Below are 18,183 nucleotides of genomic sequence, written 5' to 3' on the forward strand. Positions count from 1 at the left end.
TGTACTAAAAGGAATAAATATTGTTTTATTTAATACATGAAGTGTTAAAGATCCGGTGAGTCCGGCTGAGAAAACTCACAGTGCTCTGAGAACTTGTGCAGCTCAGTATGTGAGAAATGAAAAGAAACAGGGAGAAAAAGCATGAACATTTCCCAGCTGCTAAACAATGACATTATTTCCAACTTTCCTCCCTGAAAAGATCGCGTGAAAGAAACCCGAGTGTCTCCCTGTCCGGCCTGTCGAGCTCTAAAACACCTCCCTCATAACTATTGTGTTACTTTAAAATGTTTTCCTTTTTTTTTTTTTTTTTTTGCAGAACATGAGCATTTGCAAATCAATGAAATAGCGGAAAGACTGTAACACGCGCGCGCGCACACACACACACACACACACACACACACACACACACACACACACACGAGGTCGTGTGGAAAAGAAGTTGGTAGTTAATTGTTCTTTATTATTTTCATCATTATTATGGACAGGAATGTAATTATGGCCTGCGCCTGAAATACATTCAACATCTCACTGGATATTTTCGGGGGAAATGTTCCTTAAAAGTCCACATTTTCTCTTCAAGTGTGTGTGTGTGTGTGTGTGTGTGTGTGTGTTTGTTTATTGGGGGTCCGTCAAGTGCTTTGGAAAAATGTGTCCAACATCCGTTTTTGACCGATGAAGGAAAAACGTCCTCTTCCTCATCATCATCCTCAATTTGTGCTGCCGAATTTTGTAAAACCATCCAGAAAAATCCGATTCAAAATGTTCACCCAGATTTCACCTACTCTAAATTTATGTCTTGTATTTTTTTCTTTACATTTTATATTTTATCCTCCATTAAGCCATAAAAAAACACCTTGTTTTTCCCCCTCCAGGGTTACCAAAATAATCAGCACATCAGATACGAGTCCCGGCAGCGGTCGATTCTTCATTTCTGGGAGGAAAAAATAAATGGGGGGAGACGACAATAAGTATTAAACCATCTTAAATCCCGTCAAAGCTAAAATGTGGTCACTGGAACGGACCCATAACCCTATATACAGGATTCAGCTCGGCTCAAGCTGATTAAAAACACACAAAATCTTCCGCAGACTAAAAATAACTGGTTTAAGAACAAAAATCTGTACAGAGTTCAGGCTCTTGCAGTGTTTATTTACCTCCAGAGCTGAAGAGGGGATTTGGGGTGGGAAAAAATGATGCTATCATCTTCTTAATTTTCTTCAGGTAAAAAAATTAATTTATTGTTTTGAAGAAGAAAAACCTCCTCCACATGGTCGCATGGTATCTTCTTTTTTTTAGGAACATGAAGCTGAACATCTATTTTGTTAACTCTAAGTCCTTATAACGTCTTTTGAATATATTTTTTTAGATAGAAACTCAGCACGCTATTAAAAACTGTGAGAGTGAAGTGATTGAAAAGCTGAAAGGGGAAAAAGTGAGGGGAGAAGAAATAAAAAATAAAAGACACCACCACCAGATCACAAGACTTGGAACCTCCAGGATGTCTGGTCTTTGTAGTCCAAACAGTCCGCAGTGTTGAAGTTGAGCTTCCAAGAGGAGGCCGCTTGCTCCTTGTAATCCAGGCAGTCAGAGGAGTTGAAGGTCAGGCCAGCACTGCTGTATGCCTGGTGATGGTGGTGATGGTGGTGGTGGTGGCCTGAAGATTGGCTGATGTGATGGTGGGGGTGTGTGGGCATGGAAGACGCCGTCATGGGGCTCAGCTGGTGCGGGTGGTGGTGCGAGTGCATGGGCGTCAGGTAGGAGCTGCAGTCCACGCCGCTGAAGTAAGATCCAGATGGTGTGGGGTAGCTTTGGCCATACGCCGCCGTTTGGTTGTAGGACATGGGGTAAGAGGAAGAGGAGGTGGAAGAAGCTGAACCGGAGATGGAGCGCTGCATGCAGGAGGCGCTGGAAGGTGGAACGGATTCAGAGAGAGACGAGGAAGGAGGTGCCGAACCTGGAGACATGGCTGGGCTCCAGATAGACGAGACGGTGCCGATCGAGGTAGACATGCTGTTGTTGGTCGCGGACGAGGAAGAGGAAGATGTGGAAGAGGAAGCAGAACCAGCACTGGAGACAGCCGGTGGTGTGAACTGACCACTGCTCTCGGAGCCTGTGCTTTCTCTAGTGGGAGAAGATTTTTTCTTCACAGGCCGAGCTTTTGTGCTGCTGCTGCCGCTCTGCTGCTGCTGACGACACTTCGCCCGGCGGTTCTTAAACCACACCTGGAACACCAGAAATACATACAGACTGAACCAGGCATGCATTTAAGATCATATCCTGGAGCTGAGAATACAAACATGCAATGACCTCCCTTTTATCAGCTAGAGAAGCAGCATTTAGACACATCGGAAACACAACCACACTCCCACAGAGCCACATTAAATGATTAAAGGGACCTTTTCCTGCATGCCTGAAGGGCAAAACCAGACAGCCATTGTACAGTAGCAGTGTGGACAACACCAAGTTATTGGCTGTTAGTGCCATTAATTTGCATGAAGGCCCTTTCTGTTCAAGCCCATGGATCTCATTACAGCACAAGGAGGTGGCAAGAAGATATTAGGCTATCGAGTTCCTCGTTACAGATGGGAATTCAATAGTGCAACGAGGGTCTTTCCAGCAAAATGTGTTTTATTTCACACACTCATGCAAGAGCAAATAAAATTACAAGAGGTCCTTGCCTTTGCTGGATTTGAATGCATGCAGTGTTTTTAGAACAATTTGGAATCAATGACATGCTCATCAGAGATGAGAAAGAACCCATAGGTCTTTATTTTACAGAGTTTTCATCAACACTAAGACCTCGAATAATATAGCAGTCAAGCTGTTAAATTATTCCAGCTGTTCATCATTAAACAACTGCTTTTCATACAGTTTCAACGTTCATTACCTAAAAAGAAAATTCCTTCCAGTGAAAATATAAATAATATAAATTATATATATAAAACTTAATTTGGTAAAGAAATGAGCACACTGCAACAAATTAAATACTTCAAATAAACATTGAAATGTGCTTTAAAAAGTCCCAAAAAAATATTACAACAGTCAATAGGGGGCGCTTTTGGGCACTAGACGTTAGCCGGTCATTTAGATTCAAAGTATAATGTGTGTAAGAGACATCAAGAACATAAGCGCACACTAGTTATATATATTAATAATATATGTGTGTACATATGCATGCAGCTATGCTATTTTCCATATAAATATAATGAAGGAAAACCACATATAAATTAAGTTGTAATAGTTATTCGACATGTTTATTAAAAAAAAATAATATATATTATATATATACACACACACACACAAACACACACACACACGTATTATTTTGCTTGGACGAAACAAAAACGCAAATGTTTCCCCAACATAATTTTAGAAAAAAAAAAAAAAAAAAGGTTCTTCTGGGCTAAAAAATAAAATAAAATAAAATAGTTTTTTCATATTAGCTGAAATGTACCTGCACTCTGGATTCGGGTAAATTGATTTTTAGGGCCACCTCCTCGCGCATGAATATATCAGGGTAACGCGTTTTGGCGAAAAGAGCTTCAAGAACATCGAGCTGGGAGCGCGTGAAAGTGGTTCTCTCTCTCCGCTGCTTCCGTGGCGTTGCTGCAGGAGAAAAAGTGAAAAAAGTATTATAAAAAATTCAGAATTAAAACTCCTCTAAAAATGTAAACATAAAAAAAAAAAACCACTTAATGAGCTTGTGGATATACACATTTGCTGAAAATTAATTTCATTATTTCTTCTCGTGCTTTATATAAGACATTGAAAAACAATTTTTTGAAAAAAATAAAAAAAGAAGAATTTGCTGTGTAAACTATACCATGATACTAATAACTATGCTTATAATAATTAAATATTATATAGATATGCTGTACATGTGCAACCGAGAAACAGTTAATCCGCTTTAGGAAGTTATTTATTTTTCTACACTTTTATTTTTACTGAAAGTTTCTGAAAATTAAAAGCAAATCGAGTAAAAGCGGCCGTGTAAAAGTGTAACACACACACACACACACACACACACACACACAGCTGTTTTATAATATCGGAAAGCTGCCAAAAAATGAATCTGAAGCTCCTGATGTTACTTTTCCTGCTCTGCATATGGAGCACATTTCAGGGTGTTTCTGCTCGAACATAACAGGACTCAACTCATCTTATTAAGAAGCTCTTCAAGAGTTGAAAATGTGTGTAAGAGCAGGAAACCCACACTAAGAGCCGCGGGTTTACTCCTAATCCCCAGGATCAGTCAGGGGAAGATCTAAACATTGTTTTTAAAGATCAGGAATGTGAGCTCTGGGGTTTTTCTGTACATATGCGCTTGTTTTGTGCACAGTTTAATGCACAGTTTAATGTTCTGGCATCAGTTTGTTTTCTCCTAAATAACTTTTTAGATCTACTTTGATATGTGCATGAGATCTGCGTGAGAGCAGAGTGTAAAAGGAGCGGAAAAGATCAACACGGAAGAAGCGGTACACGGTGTGTGTGTGTGTGTGTGTGTGTTTACCTGGATAGCCGACGGAAGGATGCAGCAGGTCCATGGCGGCTCCGCTCAGCCCCAGGCCGTTCATGGCGTAAGGGGGCTGTTTGAGGTATGACATCATGCTAGAGGCAGGCGCGGGTCGCCCCGGTTCGGCCCAGATCGCGCGGGATTCGCCCCGGTAATGCAGCTTGCCTGAGCGCTGAAGCCTCCAAAAGCTAGATCCTGAAACAAAAAGTAGGCGTGGGATCAATAAACACTAGGAAATACAAATATAGAAAAAATAATACTTGGAAATACAAATATTATATTTGACGATGAAAACGGATTGTTTAATAAACACGATCGGTTTTCAATCCAGTAACATTTTCAAGTGTTAATGCAAAGAAATAAATCAACATTCAAAGTAAAGGACGAATCTAAAACATTAGTGGGAAAAAATATTCTAATAAACAATCAGAGTCTAAAGTATCTTGAAGTAAATCGAAATATAAATAATATAAATATAAATTTGTGTTAGCAGATTTTAGTAATGTATTATTATTATTATTATTATAGTTAGAAAATAGTGACGACACAAAAAAAGTACAGTTGCGACAATAATTGTAATAATTTGTAACACCTTTAATAATGCGTATTTTTATTCCTTATGTAAACTGTTAAGACATCAAACTACTACATTTACATCTCACACGCGCTCAACTCGAAGGATTCAGTTTAAAACATTAACATTCCCACTTCATGTAAACTACAGCACCCTCACTAATGTAAACTTTACACATTCTGTATATTAATAGACAGAATCGAGTTTTCTGTAAAGTGTAAAACATTAATGTAAAGGTTTAGTGAGTAGGCCTCATTACACTCCTGCTCACAAAACCAATTTTTTTGGAAAAACAAATGTTTTGAAAGAATGTGGTGGTTGAAATAACAAGGTTTTGGTGTAATCATTATCAAAGAAACAAACAACCGAAACATTTTACAGTAAACTTAATGATTTTGACTATTTGTATAGATTTTTTAAATAAAAACATTTAGATTATTTTAAAATGTATTATCAAAATATTGATTTATATTATAAGTCTAGTTCCTTTACATGATGTAAATTATAAAGAAATAAAAAAAAGCACCGGACATGATTACAAAGTAGATTTAAAACAAATCTGAACAAACAATTAATTTAACGTATTTATTATTATTATTATTATTATTATTATTATTATTATTATTATTATTTTTCATATAATGGACTATAATGGACCTATCTGGTATTTGTGTATTCAGACCTTTTGCTTTAACTATTTTAACTTCGCCAAAGGAGAAATCCTGCGTGCAAATGAAGCCAATTGCAATGTAGATTAGAGCTCCAGGGAGTTTGGGCTAAGCAGCGGCCTTATCACTAAACTAAATGAACAAAAACACAAAAACACGCCTCTCCAATTAGGCTCGAAGAATCCCACTGAATAGGACACCGACCCCCAAAGTCTCAGTCAATCTCCCAGAAATTATATGTGCTCCATCATATTTTTTTAAATAATATAATTTAATTTGTAGTGTTAAAACCCGCAAAAGAAGAGCACAAATCCGCCGGTACGGAGTAACACAAATATTTAACATTAAAAGTAGCTGTAGGATAAATACTTTAGATCTCTCTCTCTAGACCTTCATGCAAACTTCATTTCCTGCACGACTAAATCGTTTACATAGAGAAAACATGGTACAAAAAAAAAAAACTGACAAAAGAAATCTAACACACAAAAAAAACCTAAACAAAAAAACCACCCAGGAATAATATTATAATTTTGCTTACCTCTTCCAACTTCCTTGCCGAGTATATATTTTCACAGATTGACAGCTCAACAGTCAAAAAAAAAATATCCAACCAATGGCAGAGAACAGGAAAGCGAACAGAAGCAACTCAAAAAACCCAACAAATAAACAACCTTTAAAACACTCCTTAAAACACGGACTGTCTGAGGGGTAGCTTTTTTCCCCACCTTTTCTTTTTAAATGATAATATCACGCACCTGATCAGAACTGTGCTTCAAGCCCGATTAAGCAGGTATTACATAGATCTAAAAATAATAATAAACCCAAATAAACTAAAGCTTTCGGAGGCGCGTCGGTGTAAAAGGTGATTGCAAATGTAGACGGATGGAGATTGATCACCTTCTCCTAAGCCTGCCTCTCTAAGAGCACAGGACACCTGCAGCTCAGCGCCGTGCCAACCAATCAGCGCGCTCCCCGAGACCGACTGACATCAAGCCCAGCCAATAAAGCGCTGAGAGCCAGCTTTAAGCCCCTCCCACTCCATCCTCCCTTCGTGACGGAGCATAACACAAACCTGCAGCAGCGACTGGACGATTCGGTTTTAAAGGAGAGAAAGATTTTTTTTTTTTCTTCTGAAAACGCAGTGTTCACATTCAGAGTGAAATAAAAACTTAAAAAAAAAAAAAATCCAATATAATAGTTTACATTTTTTTTTTTTTTACAATTAATACAAATACAGAATGAATACAAAATGTTGTGAATTGTTTACAGAGGAAAAACAAATCTTAAATAAAGTAAGGTCTGGTTATTATAATTGTTTAATTTGACAAAATTGTAAAAAAAAAAAAAAAAGTAATACAAAATTAAAAACGAGATCTAGAATGTATTTAAGGTTTGAAACAAGTTGCAGGATAATAAAACAGAAAACTGTAAAAATATATATAATAATAATAATAATAGACTTAAAAAATAGTTGACGAAAATCTAGGCTGAAATATATACAGTATCTGGCAATAAAATGAAAAGATGCAGATACATTTTCTAACTCCATTTTATTTCCCCACCGATTTAACTCGGGATACAAATTACAAATGCGATATCAAGGAGAAAAAAAAAAGTTTAATTTATCCATTTTATTTCTATTTTTATTGTGAACACATCTCATGAATATTAATGCACGCTTAATCCCCACTTAGAATTAGTTTTGGGAATAGTGTTGAATAAAGTTTAATAGGCGCCCTCTTTAAGGGGAAAATAAGGGAAAGAAAGAAATAAAGGGGAAATATTTGTAAAAATCAGAAAAAGAAATTTAGACTAAAAAACATTGTTTTAAGGATTACTAACTGCTGATTAGTTTTACTAGAAAAATGGCAATAAATAGAAAAGCCGGCTGAACCCGGAGCGTTTTCTTGCCTGTTTGTCTCGGGGATGTGATGGTGATTTTAATTTTAAGGAGCTTCGCTTCGGGGTCTTTTGTCGGTGTCACCAAAATAAACTGGCTCTAATTGAGCTCTGGTATGAAAGCGAGCTGATTTTCAAAGTAAGTGACCGCCGTTAAAGGAACCAAATTACATTTTTTTCCTTTTTCGAGGAAGGATCAGCCTCTACTACACTGACCATCTGAATCAAAGAGCGGCTTTACAGAAGCTCTAGAGATCCACACGTCTATAAAGTCATGGAGAGGATAAAAGTGGCTTATAGGAGAGGGAACTGAGATGCTTCAGTCAATAGTGAAGTGAAAAACAAAACAATTGAGAAGGGAAAAGATGGTTATTTTGGTGTCAGTGTACAGAGAGTTTTAGAGGGGAAAAAGCAGCAGCAGTGTTGTTGAGCTTATTATAGTGAATATGGCAATAAAATACAAAACAAATTATAATAATAAAATAAATATAATTTGGTAATAAAGTACTAATTGGTATTTGGATTATTCAACCCACAACATTATTTCGCATTAAGTACTTAATTAATAATTCATTTCTCTCTCTCTCTCTCTTTCTCATGTAACCCCCCTGAACAAACTATCAGCTTCTCAAGTTATGAATCGTTTTTTTGTACTAAAAGCATTTGTTTGTCTAATCCCAAATTGCACACGATTTCTTTTCCTCCCTGAACGCAGAGCTGCTCGCAAATCTCGGGATTAGAGGAGGCGAATAGAGGAGGTGGAGGTGGAGAAGGAGGAGGAGGACGAAAAGAGGGAATCAAAAAAAAAAAAAAAAAAAAAAAAAAAAAAAGGAAAAAGTTTTGTCTCTTTAGCCGGCAGTATTGGAGCAGCTCGCGGGATTGTAGTGGTAGTAGTGGTGGTGGTGGTGTTGATTCTTATAATGAACAAAGAGGAATAAAATAGTGATCAGTATATATTATATTATATTCGGGAGAGAAAAAGGGGCCTTGTGATCCAAACACCGGGACTGTTCTGACCCTGTGCTTTATTTCCATGTGGAGACGGTGAGGAAGAGCAACTGAGGAAGAAACACCTGTGCAAAAATATATTTATACGGGATCCGAAAAAACAGGGAGCTTCCTTTACTCTGAAATGCGGCGTCACGGCTTTATTATTTATTTATTTATTAAAAACAGTGTTTGCGCTGCGATAATCCAGACTCTGACTGAGCACATACTGTATCTGTGATACAGGTAAGAGAGCTGATTCTTATCTTAAAGCTTTTATACAATCCGGGTTGTTGGTTAATGTTTAAAACTTTACATATTACCATTTTATTTTATTTATTTATTTATTTATTTTTACATTTTAAAAAAGTTTATATTTTTATACCAAATAGTTTAACATATTTCAGTAAAAAAAATACATTTTAAGTTCTAATGTTATAAGCAAATTGTTTTATTATTATTACTTTAAAAATTAACATTTTTAATTATTTAAAACCAGTTGTTTATTTCCTGTCGGGTTTCTGTTCTGACCATTTTAGATCACGCTTTATTTCCTGTCCAGGAGAATCAACTAATATACAAACGAATGAGCTGTAAATTCAGGGAAATAATTTAGAAAACACTGCTTATTCACTATGATGTTCACCAAATCAAACACCTGGACTTAAAATATACATGGCATGCATTAGAAAATTATTGAAGGCTCAGTCTGCAGATGTTTGAGTGGTTTTGATTTACTGAGCAGGCTACTTAATTTATCACATAGTTGTGTTTAAAATAAAAAGTTAAAGATGATAATTAAAGAGACTCAATACGAGGCAGATGATTACACTCGCAGTGTTTAATGTGGTAATATAGATAATAGCTTGCGTTTCCAAACAAATTGAAATGGTTTAAGGTGGTGATTTTATTAAGGGGAAAAAAAAATCCCAGCACGGCTTCTTTTATACAGATTACACGGCCAAGGCTGCAGGAAAAATATCCATCTCTGTCTCTCACACACACACACACACACACACACACACACACACACACACACACACACACACAGGAAAAAAGAGAGCAGGAGAGGGAGAGTGTGTGGTGTGTGTGTGATCAGTTAAGTGATTATTAAGTGTGAGCTCTACACACTATTACAGTCACCACACCGATGTGAAAGAAGAAAAACAAAAAGAGTCTTGAGGGAGGTGTAAATTCATGTAGAGGTATCAGGCTACGAGAGAGCTGTCAGAGCTCAATTTTACTACAGAACATGATCAATTCCCGCTCACAAATGATATATTTTAGCTCAGGAAGAGGGAAACGCTGCAGTGTGAGCAATATCAGAGACTCAGCAAGAAGTGCTTTCGCATATCCATTTCCCTCTGCACCATCGACCTCCGTTTACAAATAATAATAAAAAAACTTGCAAAGGTCATGAAAACGGCAGGTCGATTTTTTTCCCCCATTTACTCACTTATTTGTCTTTATTTGTTTCTAATTAAAATATGAACACGTTTATTGTTAACGGCATATTGCTCAATATGTAAGTAATAAAAAAAATCATTAAATAATTCTATAATAGATTAGATTACTCTTTTAAAAAGGCCAACCATTTAATCTACCATTTAACCTTTCTGAAGCAGAAGAATGAGGCTAAATATGATTTAATATTTAAATAGAATTAAAAAAAATATATAAATGAACAGGGTATAGTTTGGTAAATATTTCTTTTTATAATAATAATAATAATAAAAAGATTCTGCAGTGCATACTTGCTTATTCTAATTATTTAATAATTAGCATATCTTTTTGATCACGGCTCACAGGTAGCATGAATGCTGAGAAAAATAAAGAAACAAGTGCACAGGAGTTTAGTTAAGAGTATGAAAGCATTTCAGGTTTTATTGATGACCGATCATTTTAGGAATAAATAAACAACGTTCACACAATAAGACAGCAGCACGCGAGGTGAACCGGAGAGATGCGTATGAAAGCAGTATTTTTTTTTTTTTTTAAGTATACAATAAATATGAACAAGGTCCTTGAGTTAATGCACAAGGTTGTAAAGATGGTCAGTTGTCTCAAAGGTCAAAGAACAATAAATTAATTCTGATCTCAAACCGCTCACACGCTCTGTTTCTTTCCCCCACAAACAGTGCAATGAAATGTACATCTTAACCATTCAGTCGAAAGGTGAGCACTTAAAAGTACTCCACTATTCCTGCTATGGAGGGTCCCAAACTTTTTGGTTTTAAAAAAAAAAAAGTAATTTTTTTTAATGCAACATTGTTATATGGTATACATTTAAAACGCAGTTGGATTAAAAGTTAAACATTAAGTAATAAACACTGTTGGGAATAAAATTTAAAATGCCGAAACAATCTATAGTAATAGTTAAAATGCTGAATAATTCTTTTTTTTTTTTTTTAAATGCTAAAATGGAAAGAATACATTCCCAATAAAACAATGTTTGTGTTGTACCTCAAAATGCTCAATCCTACTCTCCACTGGGAAATTAACACACGACCATACGAGTGAAGCTACACGTCTGTCTGAAACAACAAACAGTAAGTAAGTCAGTGGATTGTAGTGGAGCTTTATCTATGACTTGGTTATTGAAATCTTTAGAAAATTTTTTATCATGTAAAAGTACCTTTACAGCACAATAAAAAACAAAAGAAAAAAAATGCATTAATGTTGATGAAATGTAATCTCTCAGCATAAAGAAAACCAACGGCATTAGCGAATTAACACGCACCAGCGGTGTGCTGCGAATGCTGACCAAAACTTTCCTCTAAACATGAAATAAACATAAGTATGCAACGAGCATTAGAATAGTAATAATACATTTTTGAAAATTGTAGTAAACACTCTTCCTTTCTGAAATCTGTAGTACGTTTAGTGTTTTAGTGTCTGTCAGGAAATCACTGGAGGACACACTTTTCTTCTTTCTTAGCCATCTTTCCTTTGTTCTGTTCCAGAGTCCGCTCCAGGTGCTCATCCTCCTCCTCTGCCCTGCAAACACACACACATACAAACACACACACATGGTCAAAGTCCTGGACGAAGACAAAAGGAAAAGACACGATGACCACCTGATCACTGAACACAAAGTGAGTGAGAGTAAAAACAAACGACTATTAACCAAACTATGGTCCAAATGTAATGAGAAAAGTCTGCCATGGAGGCACTTGGAGGACTAAGTCCTGTTTCAGTTATCCCAGAATGCCTTGCTGGGAGAGAGAGAGAGAGAGAGAGAGAGAGAGTGAGGAAAGAGATGTGGACATACTCTTTTTCCTGTGCATCAAGATCTCGGACCAGAGCGTCGCGTTTGTTGACCAGTATGACCAGCTCGTCTAGAAGCAGCTGCTCCCGGTGCTTCTGGGCCTCGGTCTTCTGCCAATCTGAATTCAGAGTGAGAGACAGAGGTGCACTTCAGGAAAAAGAAAAGCACAAGAACATCGTTACCTGAGAGCGAAAAACAAGTCGTGAAGATTTTTGGATTTGGAGAACACTCCACTTAAAACTTGATAAGTCACTGGACTTGTTCCAACTTCTGAAGACTTGCAAAGGCTATTCTAAGAAAGGGGCTCGCTGCTTTCACGCGCTATACAGGAACCCGCCCCCATTTTTTCCCCAATCAGCAATAAAAAGCAATTGCTTGACTGCGGTTTGGCAAGTTCATCAACTTAATCAGAGTGGAACTTATGAACATGAGAACATTGGCATACAGAGGCAAACCTGAAGACTCATTCTGTTCAACCGCCCATGACATGGAACACTCTCAGACTGGTTTCAAACGGGCCTGGAAACCATGCCATGACACACCATAAAACAAGTAGATTCTTAATAAATGGCACTTACTAATCCCAGCTTTGAATATAAATTATTTAACATGTCAGAACATCGTGTATGTGTGTGTGTGTGTGTGTGAGAGAGGTGACCTGGCCAGGTAGGCCAACCTGTTGGTCTGAAATATCAGCCCGGCTAACAGGATCAGCCATTACTGATACGAGCGGAGATTAGGGCCTTACTCACAGCCAACAAGACATTTGGTTACCAAGCCTATTCTTCAGCTCAATGTAAGAACATACTGTGCTGGAGTGAGTGTGCACTCCACATTCACACACTTCACAGTTACAAGAAAAATAAATGTATCTAACCCCTATAAAAGTCCAAGAACTTGCACTGCTCAGGACTTCTCTCACTAACACCATGTGTCGTGTCAACAGTCGTGGAAATTAACAAAGTAAATGTAATTCCTTACTGTACTTAAGTAGGTTTTTTCGCTTGGTGTATCTACTTATCACCAACATACAGATCAACAGCAAGCAGAACATGTAGAGAGAAATAAATGATGAAGAAACTCCAGACTCGAACTCACCACAACACTGTGGTCTTATTTGCGTGATTTTATGAGGTAGTTGAAAAGAAGGTTTTGGGTTCGTGATAATTGTAATAGATATCAATCAGTGTTTGACTTATTAATATCGTTCTATAAATAGATTGATGCGCTAAAATTAACAGTCTTTTCAATTAAATGGAGTTGATTAAGCAAAGTGTCTTGTGACAAACATGATAAGAACATTATAGCCGTAATAAATCATAGTACTTTGGATAACTAAGTACATTTGAAGGCAAATACTTTCGTACTTTTACTGGAGTCATATTTTATTGTTTCTCTGTTTTAACTCAACTACATGTTTTGTGTACTTCGTGCACCATGTGTCATGTCAACATTTAACCGTGATCGATTCCTGGAAAGAAAAAAAAAATAGTGCAGGAGATAAAACGGCTGTTCTTCCCGCTCCTGCGAAAATGTCAATCCTTAAAATAAGTGGACTTTATTAAAAATAAATATTTCTCGTGTGAAATTCCAGCAGCGCGGCAGTACGCGTGCATCACGCTGAGAGCCGAGGTGGGCTCTAAAAGGTCTCCTCCGCTACCTCATTTAGCCTTTGAAGTGAAGCGCAGAGGCAAAATGAACACAGTACCAATATTTGGCGAGTTATTGGGCGCTCCGGCACCAAAGGAAATCGCTCGGCTCCTCCGTCTTTAACCTAATCAAACGCTAACGCTGTGAGTGCTCTGTAAATATGTTAACACGTCCGAAACTTTTTCTGTCGCGATCAAAGAGAGCAAAGTGGAATATTAATCCTGTACAAATGATATGGTTTTAAATAATACTGTTACAGGCCTCACTCCTTTTTCGGAAATTCTTTCGGTGCTCAGTTTAATTCACTCTCTCACTGCATTAAGGGAAAAACCCAAAAACAATAGGCATTTCACAGGGTAACAACCAATAAAAAAACTTTCCCAGAAAGGTAGTGACACGCACACAGAGTGAGTGAATGAATGTACGAGAGAGAGAGAGGCACTGTCAAGTCCGACCCACCTCCATTTCCCCAGTCATTACTCTCGGCCAAAAAGCCAAAGATGCTCCCCAGTGGCAGAGGCAGCATGCAGCTGTCAATCAAGCCTGCAGCGTCCCACCCTCCTCATTAAGAAGGTAAACAATGAAGAGGGGCGATGAGAGACATGGACGAGTGAACAAGCAGATTCGCCCCTCCCCTTCACTCTGTCCCACCTCAACCTCTGTCCCTAACCCATCACGGTCACTCAGGGAAGCTCCTGAAACCCTCCCCAAACCCCAAAAAAAGAAGGAAGAGGCAAACAAGTTGAGAGGGGGTAATAAAAAGTGGTGTGTGCAGTCTGTTTAGATTACTCCTCTCTCTCTCTCAGAGTCTCCATTGCCCTGGGCGATCACGTCAAAACTCACATGGTCGCTGCTTATTCAGATAACCCTAACAATGCACGCCAATGGTAACCATGTGAGCCCTCAGAAGCTACACAAGAATGCACTGGCTCAAATCCCCATGACCCTCCTCCAAAGGGAAATTTATTCAAGAGCACAAACTGCTCAACGGCTCTCGGAGAGCTTCTTCAGAGTTCCGCTTTAATATTTCCACAAAATTTAACAATCAAGACGCGAGTCTGCGTTCGTGCCTTCTTGTTTCGGTCGCCATGAAAGATTCAACTTCAAAGAGTGTTCATTTTACTTACAAAAAAAAAATTCTGTACACCAACCAAACAACCAAAAAAAAAACAGGAAGTATGCAGGAATCCAGAGCAAAAGACGTGATCTTATTACAGAAGATTTGAGTGGCAACGTAGGAGATGGTGTTGGATGGAGGCCAACTGGGGCTCAAGACAAAGCCTAACATGGCGCCTAGGAAGGAGAAGTTGACAGGAAAATAGTTTGTGGAAGGAATGGCACCTTCATCTACTGCAACAGACAAAACTGACTCCATAACAACAGTTTTACAATAAACAAAAAAAAAAAGCTGCTCTTTTCTATAGAAAACTCCTATACAGGTGAAATATGTTAATACGCTTACAAAATAAGACATTACCTATAAAATACTGTGTTGTAATGATTGGTTTTAATCTTCATTCTGAAATGAACACACGTTTACATTATTGGAGCTACATAAGTTAAAAGTAGGGAAATGGTAATGCAATTATTTTCCCTTATCAGGAAAAGTTTACATGATGTTACATTATGTTGGTATTATAACTCCAATATACACATGTTTACTATGTATGTGAAAGTTTTTATTATGATGTAAAATAAATTATATCCATGTGTGTTTGTGGTTTTTTTCACAACCACAAGACAAAACTGATTGTTTTGAGCTCAAATCGTTGGAATAAAATAAAATCCCTTCTGATATATTCTCACTCGAAAATAAACTGGAATTCATTTGATTCATCATTTTTCTAGCTTCTGTTGGTGTTCATTCATAACCACACACAAAAAAAAGTCTATACGTTACACGTTGGGACCAAAGTCATGGCAGCTTTGCAACTTAGCCGAGAGGCTCACAATGAAGGGAATGAACAAAGTGAATTAGCATTAGCATTATTCAGAAGGCTGGTGGAGTGGAGGACTGAAGCGTAGACAAAGAGCTGTGGAAAGGAAAGTGTGGGGCTTTTGAAACCAGATCTGTGCAGCACTTTACTGAAGACTGCAGCATGACTGAAACTTCCCAACATGGCAGACGGAGGAGGAGGAGAAAAAAAAAAAAGACGACACCGCATGATTATGTGAGAGATCGACAAGTGGTCACTTCATTTAATGCGACGTCTTAGATAGTGTGCTTTCTGGTCTAGTGCAGTAGTTTTACAAAATCGAACACTTTAAATGTAATAACAGCGCAGCTGATTGGAGAAATAGGATCGCTTTTGAAGATTTTAAAGAAAACAATAATTAAAAATGAAATATTTGTGATTTTTCTTTATCATTTATCATACAAATATCCCAAAGCACCCTTACAGTGTCAGTATCAGCTTGCCAATACTTTACATACAGTGGGAAGAACATTGACGCATTAAGAGGACTAATGATTACAAATGTAATTAATTAAAACACAGAAACGAGGTTAATAACTAAGAACTGAAAACGATGTGTGACTGCGATACGAGCGCCGTATTTGCCGTATAAGAGCAGAAAACTCACAGAAGCAAATACCCAAACCTTCACAAACACCCCTGAAATCTACACCGAAATGGAAATAAATAGATTTTTTTTCTTCTGAATAGTGCAAAAAAAGAAGGAATTGTCACCCAGCCTTATCTCCAGTTCCAGTCAACTAGCAATCTTGAAAGAGTTTGCAACATCATCAAAGGCGGCCATTTGACAGGATCCTGGCACTGCACCTAATCAATCTGAGGAATACGCCGGCCCGGGCGGGTAACAAAGCTCAAATAGATTTACAAATGGGGTTGTTGGGGGGATAAGCTCCTGCACAGGATTACATATTGATTTTAAACATCTAAAAAAAAAAAGAAAAAAAACCTTATCATATAAAACCGTAACAACAACAGCAACAAAAAATAGGGGACCTATGCAGAAATCCCTTTAAGAGAGGCGCGTCCACTTTCAAATAACACGCCCCGGAGTGCACCAAGTCTGAACTGAGAAAGAGATGGAGAGAAGGAGGGGTGAGAAATGTGTGAGAGAGAGAGAGAGAGAGAGAGAGAGAGAGAGAGAGAGAGAGAGAGAGTGTATGTGTGTATGGAAGGCAGATAAAAAGGCCAAAAAAGGATCAATTTGGAGGCAGAAAAATAAGAACCATGGCATATTGTAGAAGGCCACATTCAATCCCTGGCCCTTCTTTTTCACCCTCTCCATAATGTTAAATCCAGAAGACCAAAGAGCGGGTTATCGTTTAGACGACACAAACACTCGTGGGGCTTTTTTTTTTTTTTTATTTCTTGCAAAACCTGCACATGAATCTTCTCCACCACGTCGATTGGATTGTGTGCAAAATTCTGTCTTTTTTTTACGTTATACTTAAAACACTATACATCTAAAGCAAGTGTTACTTACGATCCACATTTTTGCGAACCCGAACGATTTATGTGTATGTGTTTGACCGAAAACAGAGGCTTGCAGCGACATGAAAATGAAAGCTCGAGTATCGTAAGAACGGTCCAGAAAATCTTCCTGCTTGCTTGTAGGAATGTTTCCTGTAGAAAAGGTGATATAAGTACCATATCAGCACCTGGAGTGATGGAGTGTCTGTGCTTTTTCTGACCTGTATATTTATATATATATATATGTGTGTGTGTGTGTGTGTGTGTGTGTGTGTGTGTGTGTGTGTGTGTAAACACCTCAGTGGTCTCTATTACTACTGTCGTCAGCCGGCCAAGCAAATCAGAAATTACCTGTCTGCGTTGGCTGGCTGTGAAAAGACCTGTTGGAGCACCAAATAAGAAAGCGATGCACTCGCTTCCCTCACCAGCAGGTCAGAACTATCACTGCTTCACCCAAGAAAAGAGCTGTCTCTGAATGTTAAGTGCTGAAGCTTGAGAGAGAGAGAGAGAGAGAGAGAAAGAGTAAAAGAGAGAGAGAGAAAGTGTGCAAAGGCTGATAAAAGGTAACAAGTTTCCAGTTTACACTTTGATATGTTGCCCACTGCATATGGTGCGATGTCAAAAAAAAAAAGTTCACTCGTATTACGTACAGGAAGTAAAAATTATCACGTAATGTCAAAAAACAAGCCTGTGAGAAACAGTAAAAACCTCCCATCAAATTGTAAAATACCCCTGCGTAAAAAGTCAGCCGGGTAAGAGGGGAATAAAAGAGAAAGAGAGAGAGAGAGAGAGAGAGAGAGAAGATAAAACATACAGTGGAGATGTGGCTCTCTGCTTAGCTATGCATGTCGTCCGTCAGCCCCCTCAAAACTAATTAGAATTGATTTATGATGGATCAGGTAGCTTATCAGGTGCAGAAAGAAATTACGGTGGCTAGCCGAGGGGTGCGAGGGGTCACCATCGAATAGCAAAATCAATTTGCATCGATTGCGAAAGGTTCATTTTGCGAAAGGTTCATTTTGCGAAAGCAGGGACACAGTCAAAGGGATTAAAGTTAACCAGACAACTTTGATACAAGCTCCCCCCCCCCCACTGCCGTCTTTTCCCGCTTGGATAACATGCACTCAAAACAGATTATAAATATAGCGTCAGGATAGTGCGCGACGCCTTGGGGCACATCG

General features: G+C 38.0%; 2 protein-coding genes across 6 annotated transcripts in view; both read right to left on the reverse strand.

The window, feature by feature from the left end:
• Positions 1 to 439: 439 nt before the first annotated feature.
• Positions 440 to 11,241, reverse strand: otx1 (orthodenticle homeobox 1). Of its 5 annotated transcripts, XR_006926611.1 has the most exons (5): positions 6,294 to 6,707; positions 4,511 to 4,708; positions 3,455 to 3,606; positions 1,155 to 2,222; positions 440 to 931 (listed from the first exon to the last, which is right to left on the reverse strand). XR_006926611.1 is itself a non-coding variant. In XM_046855146.1 (4 exons), exons 2-4 carry the CDS (start codon positions 4,605 to 4,607, stop codon positions 1,476 to 1,478), a joined length of 996 nt encoding a protein of 331 aa, XP_046711102.1. In that variant the 5' UTR covers positions 4,608 to 4,708; positions 11,105 to 11,241; the 3' UTR covers positions 440 to 1,475. The 5 variants fall into 5 exon arrangements, 4 of the variants coding, with proteins under 4 accessions (XP_046711102.1, XP_046711103.1, XP_046711101.1 ...); XM_046855146.1 differs by lacking the exon at positions 6,294 to 6,707 and adding an exon at positions 11,105 to 11,241 and having other exon boundaries at positions 440 to 2,222; XM_046855147.1 differs by having other exon boundaries at positions 440 to 2,222; positions 6,511 to 6,709.
• The window catches only part of ehbp1 (EH domain binding protein 1), a 162,988-nt gene continuing 155,298 nt past the window's right edge, over positions 10,494 to 18,183 (reverse strand). The window contains 2 exon segments of the mRNA XM_046854952.1: positions 10,494 to 11,638; positions 11,913 to 12,027. Of these exon segments, the coding sequence (XP_046710908.1) occupies positions 11,548 to 11,638; positions 11,913 to 12,027 (206 nt within the window). The 3' untranslated portion in view covers positions 10,494 to 11,547.

This window comes from Silurus meridionalis, chromosome 8 (genome assembly GCF_014805685.1).
Source record: "Silurus meridionalis isolate SWU-2019-XX chromosome 8, ASM1480568v1, whole genome shotgun sequence".
Lineage (NCBI taxonomy): Eukaryota > Metazoa > Chordata > Actinopteri > Siluriformes > Siluridae > Silurus > Silurus meridionalis.

Coding starts and splice junctions, on each gene's coding strand:
- otx1 (XM_046855146.1), bottom strand. CDS start 4,607: ATGATGTCATACCTCAAACAGCCCCCTTACGCCATGAACGGCCTGGGG. Junction 3,607..4,510: donor TCCTTCCGTCGGCTATCCAG/GTAAACACACAC, acceptor TTTCTCCTGCAG/CAACGCCACGGAAGCAGCGG. Junction 2,223..3,454: donor TACCCGAATCCAGAGTGCAG/GTACATTTCAGC, acceptor CTGGTGTTCCAG/GTGTGGTTTAAGAACCGCCG.